General features: G+C 62.8%; 1 protein-coding gene across 5 annotated transcripts in view; it reads left to right on the plus strand.

Annotated features, from left to right (window-relative positions):
- Nucleotides 1–5,326, plus strand: part of NACC2 (NACC family member 2) — a 70,404-nt gene extending 65,078 nt beyond the window's left edge. For all 5 annotated transcript variants that reach the window (XM_043566476.1, XM_043566478.1, XM_043566479.1 and 2 more), the window contains one exon: nt 380–5,326. In XM_043566476.1, coding sequence (XP_043422411.1) covers nt 380–885 — 506 coding nt within the window. In that variant the 3' untranslated portion in view covers nt 886–5,326. The remainder of the gene's footprint in view (nt 1–379) is intronic.
- Nucleotides 5,327–6,000: the final 674 nt, after the last annotated feature.

The following is a 6,000-nucleotide window of genomic DNA, read 5'->3' on the forward strand; positions in this document are numbered from 1 at the left end:
GGTAAATGAGGCCCAGAGATGCCAGGGACCTGCCCAAGGCCACACAGCCAGTGGGTACTCAGGGAGGTACCACGGCCTTGTGTCCCGATGCCAGTTGTCCCGAGGGAGCGGGGCAGGGTCTGCAGGACTGGAGTGGAGAGAAGGGTGACCCCCTGTCCTCAGGCTGAGGCCAGAAGACGCCTGGGTGGCCATGAGGTCTCTGGAGGCCCCCAGCCATGCCCCCGCTGGCTCAGGAGTGGCCACTCCAGCAAATAAGTGCCCTGACCCCGGGGCTGTGGGGCCCCTCGGGAGGCGGGGGTCACCCTGACCCCGGGGCTGGTGGGGCCCCTCGGGAGGCGGGGGTCACTCAGCCCGTGCCCCCGCACCCCTGTGCTCGCAGTGTACTGCCAGAACTTCGCCCCCAGCTTCAAGGAGAGTGAGATGAACGTGATCGCGGCGGACATGTGTACCAACGCCCGCCGCGTGCGCAAGCGCTGGCTGCCCAAGATCAAGTCCATGCTGCCCGAGGGCGTGGAGATGTACCGCACGGTCATGGGCTCCTCGGCCGCCGGCCCGCCCCTCGACCCCGACTTCCCGCCCTCCGCGGCGCAGGTGTTCGAGCAGCGCATCTACGCGGAGCGGCGGGCCGACGCCGCCACCATCGTGGCTCTGAGGACTGACGCCGTGAATGTCGACCTGAGCGCCGCCAACAACCCCGCGTTCGAGGCCGGCGAGGAGGCGGACGGGGCGGGCTCCGTCATCCAGGAGGTGGCCGCGCCGGAGCCGCCGCCCGCGGCCGCCCAGAGCCCCCCGCAGCCCTTCGAGCAGGGCGGCACCAGCTCCAGCCGGCCGCAGACGCCCGCGGCGGCCCGGAGACAGGAGGCGTCCTACGCAGGGACCTTGTAGAGGAGCCGCCGGCCCGCGGGACGGTTTTCCAGCTGCTTGCATGCGTTACTAATACAACAAATGTGATCAAGCCACTTACCTACGGAACTGCTACTGTTGCCTGAAAAAAATGTGATTTTTATCCTGCTTGTATTTAAAGTTGATGAAGGAAACACACGCATTCGATATACTGTAAGGACGAGTCCGTCGGTGACCTCGCGAGGAAGGTCCCAGGGCCCCTTTGGATATCTGCGAGGTTAGCCTCCAGGCTGTGGCCCCGCCCCCCGCCCCACCCCCACCTCTCGCGGGGGGGGGGGGCGGGGACGGGGACGAGAGCCTGGGGGAGGGGAGGGGGGGGTCCGCCTGCCCTGCCTCCCCGGCCTGCCCGCCCCCTCTGCCCAGGGGGCCTGGGGTGTGGGGCACGCGCCCTCTGACACTCACTGCTCACCCCCCTGGGGCCAGGGGCCAGGGCTGGGCCCCGGGGGGCCAAACTCCTCTGGTTTTCCTTCTTCCTGAGACTCGGGGGTCAGGCCTTCCGGGTCCACTGTGTGCGTGGGGTGTGGGAGCGCGTGAGAGCGTGTGTGCGTGTGCGTGTGTGTTTGAGCGTGTGCGGGGGCAGCGGGATGGGCCGCCCACAGGAGGAGGCAGGGTTCCGGCATCTCTGTCCTCCCACCCTGTGCCCGTGGGCTCCCCTGGTCCCCCAGCTCCTTGGTCCTTGGTGCACCGGGGCCCCACGGGCTGGGCCAGCTGCCATGAGCGCCCGCGGGCTCCCGCCCGGCCACCTGCCATCCTGTGGGGCGCGGCCACGGCCCTGGTGCCGCCCCACAGCCCTCAGCCACGTTGGGATTACGTTTGTCTGTTTATTTGTTTTTGTCTTAATTCAGATCTATTTCGTGTATGGTTTGAAAATTTTCAGACCCAAAAGAGCAAAAAATTAGGGAGGATTTGGTGTCCCTGCCTCCAACCCACTGGGGGGGGGGGGGGGGGCTGGGTCATCTGTATCCGGGTCCCGTCCGGCCCTGGGTCCCACCTCCCTCCTGTGCAGAGCAGGGCCGTCGCAGGGAGACGCAGCCGGGGCAAGTGACACAGGAGGGTGCTGCGGGCCCTGCTTGGGAGGAGGCAGAGGCCAGGCCGGGCTGGAGTGGGTCCCCGTTTTGTGCTGCGAACCCTGGGGTGTGCGCCAATGTGGCTGTGGGTGTGCGGGGGCGGAGGGAGCAGTAGGGGTGCGGTCTGGAATGCACGGCAGGGTGCACGGAGGAAGGGCCCCTAGAAGTTGCTGGAAGGCTCACTTTGAAGTTGAATTGCTGTGTTTTGGTGAGGGAGGGCACGGGCTGCATGGAGCACTCAGGTGGCCACTTTGTCCAGGGGCTTCCTTCCTTCCGAGCCCCAGGCAGCCGGTAGGCCAGACCTGAGACACCCCTCGGTTTCCGGACCTGAAGGGGTCTGTTGGACCCCTCCCCTTCCCTCGCACTCTCCCCGCCCCCGACTGGGTGCAGAATAGGCCCACCTGCCTGCGTGTGCCTGTAGGTGTCCCTGCCCGGGACCCACAGAGCCGAGCCTCCCCCAGCTGCGGGCGGCCTGCAGGGGCTTAGGCCCCTTTCCACGGAGGGTCCTACTGACTGCTTCCCTGTGTGGAGAGGCCCTGGGGGAGGCTTGGGGAGGGGGCTCCCCGCACGGAGCCTCCAGCCTCCTCCAGCCGGCCCAAACATGTGCCCACCCTCCAGAAAGATCTGATGGCTCCCGGAAGAGGGGTGGGGGGACCTTGGGCAGGCACGGGGGAGCTGATCGCAGCCCCTGTGCCCCAGACCAGGGTGGTCCGGGCCTGGAGGTTGGGGCCCCGAACCCACCGCCTGGGCCTGAGATACGCCTCTCTCTCTGCCTCCTTCTTCCCCCGACTTGGGCCCAGGTGGGGTTGGCTCTGTGTGAGCCCCTCAGGACCTGGCCCTCCTGGGACTGCGAGAAGGCCTCCCCCCAGCATCCTCAGGCGGCCCCTGGGGGGTGGGGGGTGGGGATGGGTAAGGCTGACGCCCATCCCCCCATCCCCCCTGCAGCTCCCCTTCCTCACCCCAATGTGCACTTTAATTTGACCATCCCTGAGGACCCTGGGGAGACGGCCAGCCCGCCCCGGCCGTCAGCAGAAGGGCTCGCTCGCTCTCCCTCTCTCCCCTCCGGTCCAGAGTGGGAGCGGCCCCCGACCCGAGGCCAGGTCACGCAGGGGTGCACTGGCCCGGTGGGGGCAGTGGCGCCTGCACAGAGAAGGCCTGACCGCCACTCAGGCCAGCACAATGTCCCGCGACCTCTGTCCCCTAATTGTTTATAACCGCCGTCTGTTTTGTTCTGGGTAAGGAAGGCAAGAGCTATGGGTGAAACTTTAATACTTCAATGTGAATGGGTTCTGAGCTCCCCCTGTGCCCCGGGCGGGCCAGGCCGAGCGTTTTGCACTAAAGTGTCCCGCGGTGGACGCGGGTCCGGAGCGTTTGCAGACGGGCATGGCTGATGATTGTATCTGCCGGGGCGCTCCCTCCGCGTCCTGAATGTTCCGCGGGGCGGGCGGCGGCGGGCCTGGGCTCGGAGGGGCCTTCCAGAGTGCCTTAGCATCTTCCAATCATTTTTCCCAAGGAAAACCAATTAAGAGAACCGGACCCTCCCCCTCCTCTGTTTACAAGACGGCTAATTCCTGTCCCGTGAGCGTGACCCTGACTCACCCAGACCCTGTAGACCGAGAGACAAGCCACTCAGTATTTATGACATTTCTGCACCTTTACTCCCAAGCTTGACTATTAGCAATATGCATACACTATGTAGAGTCTATTATAGAGCTAAGTTAGACCCGCGCCTTTTTGAGGAACAGAGAAGGGACTGGACCCCGTCAGAGCGGACGCGGCGGGCAGCCGGCTGGGCGCCCATCCTCCCCCGGCGGACGGGCTGTGCCACAGGAGGCAGCTGGGACGGAGTGGAAAAGGTCCAGGAGAAGGGACGGGTAGATGTGACAGATACTGTGAGCTGGCGGGGCCCCCCCGGCCTGGCCGGGGCGCCTCAGTACTTGAATTCTGTCTTGTTTTCTGCACTGTGTCTGGTCTCACCCAGAGTTCTCTGTGGTCGCTTAACTTTGTGTTTGGTTCGATTGTCTTACCTTGCCCCTGAATGTGGCCGTGGCCGGGGATTCGAGGCCAGGGGAGATAGCTTCCCAGGTGCGGCCTGCAGCCCCTCTCCGGCTGCCGTGGTGCTGGCTGACCGTGGGCCTGGGGTTCACGTCTCCTCCGTGCAAGTGAGCTCGCTCGCTCTCGCTCGTGGGCGTTTGTGTTTGGAGCTGGAAGGAAGGCAGAGGGGGAGGGGCGCGGCAGGGGGGCGGGGCCGGAGCATCTGCGGGACTCTTGGTGTGCCCGGCCCTGACCTGTTCCCTCTGAACGGCAGAACTTTCTAGCACCAGCCCAGTGCCACCCCCAGCCATTTACCGCCTAGACTCCCCTCAGATGGGTTATTTTTATGGAGATGTCTTGATGCCTGCGGAAAGAGGCCGATGGCCCATGAACCGACCAAAAACTGCGAGAAAACCTCTGTTTGCCTCTGCCAGCAGTAAATCCTAAACACAGAATTGAGAGTTCATAGCTGTCTTCAGCTTTAACTACTGCGATGCATAGATGTGTCATCATGTCAGCCAGCCAGCTCCGAATACCCGCCACCCGCCACCGGGAGGTCGTTAGGGCTTGGTACAAGATGTTTCTAACATGGCAAAGGTTCTGGGTTCCGTTTGTTTGTTTGTTTTGTTTCTTCGAGAAAAAAAAAATGAAAAGGAAAATTATGCAGAATCTGGAGCGTTCAGATTGGACAACCTGCTTGAATTCAGATCAACCCCTTCATTGTTAGCGTTTTGCACATGATTGTAATTTTTATGTCAAAAGAAGCCAAAACTTGCAATACTATTTTTAGCAGACAAAAAAAAAAAAAGAACTTAAGTATAAAATGTATAAATATTTTTGACTTGAACATGTGGATGGCACTGGGTGCAAACAGACCATTCATGCTTTGGACGGAATGTTTGGGAAAAAGAGCCTTTTGATAAAGGAGACTGTCGCCGCCACACGGTCTGGTGGGGGTTGTTAGGTAGTGCTGTAACTCACGACTGTTAATAAATGAATGAAATCAGTGTCCCTGTGCCGTGGAGGAGGTCTGTTTCCTGAGCCCCGAGCTCCGTTCCAGCCCCGCAGGTGCGTCCTCTCTCCTTTCTGCTGCTACTCAGCAGAGTCAAGACTGTTGCTTTTTCGCCGTGGCTGACGCTGCACCGGTAACTCGACCCTACAGACACGTCCGCCGGCGACCGGGAAACCCAGGGCTTCTGTCGCGCTCAGAGCCGATTTGTGAGGTGGAAATCCGTTACAAACAAACGGAAGGATGTGATCGTTAATTGTATAGCGCTTTGTAAAATTCACATTTACGGAATAATAAAGTCAGTTCAAACCCAGCTGCCCGCACCTTGCTTGGTCAGTGCGACTGTGGAGACGCTGAGGAGCCAGGGAGAAGGCCGGCTGCTGGGCAGGTGACCCAGTGACTCGGGTCGCCCTCAGGACCCAGGATCCCCAGGTGGGGGAAGGGCCATCCCCAGGCTCCGTGCCCACGGGCCCCCCGCCCCGGGGGGGTTACGTGCTTGTGGGAGGGCTCTGGGCTGAGCTGGGAGGGGCTCCTTTCCTTTTTGTGGTCTGCCAGCTGGGAAAGCCACCTCACCTGGCTCACCTGCCTGCCACCCGCCAGGTGACGGCTACGGCCGGCTGTGCCCGGGCCACCTCCTCCTGGGCCGGGCCTGCCCCCAGGTGGACAGAGGGGGGATTGCAAATGGACAGCAGGTCCCCTGGCCGGACTGGGAGCCCCCCGGTGTCCGGGGGGACACTCCCATCTCCCAGCTGTCTCTGGAACTGTCCCCCTCAGGCCAGCTCTGGACTGGGGTTCTCAGATTCAGGCCTGGCAGCTCTCTGCCCCCTTTGTTTCTCTGCTGAGAGCTCACCCTGAAACCAGGGCGCTGGGCAAGGGAGGCCGTGCCTCAGGGTGTCCCTGAGACCTGGACTGGGCCCTCGCACGTGCTTCCCGCACCGGGGCACCTGTGCGGCAGTCCCCCGTCTTCTCGTCGGCATCCCCGGTTCT

The sequence above is a fragment of the Prionailurus bengalensis genome, chromosome D4 (genome assembly GCF_016509475.1).
Source record: "Prionailurus bengalensis isolate Pbe53 chromosome D4, Fcat_Pben_1.1_paternal_pri, whole genome shotgun sequence".
Lineage (NCBI taxonomy): Eukaryota > Metazoa > Chordata > Mammalia > Carnivora > Felidae > Prionailurus > Prionailurus bengalensis.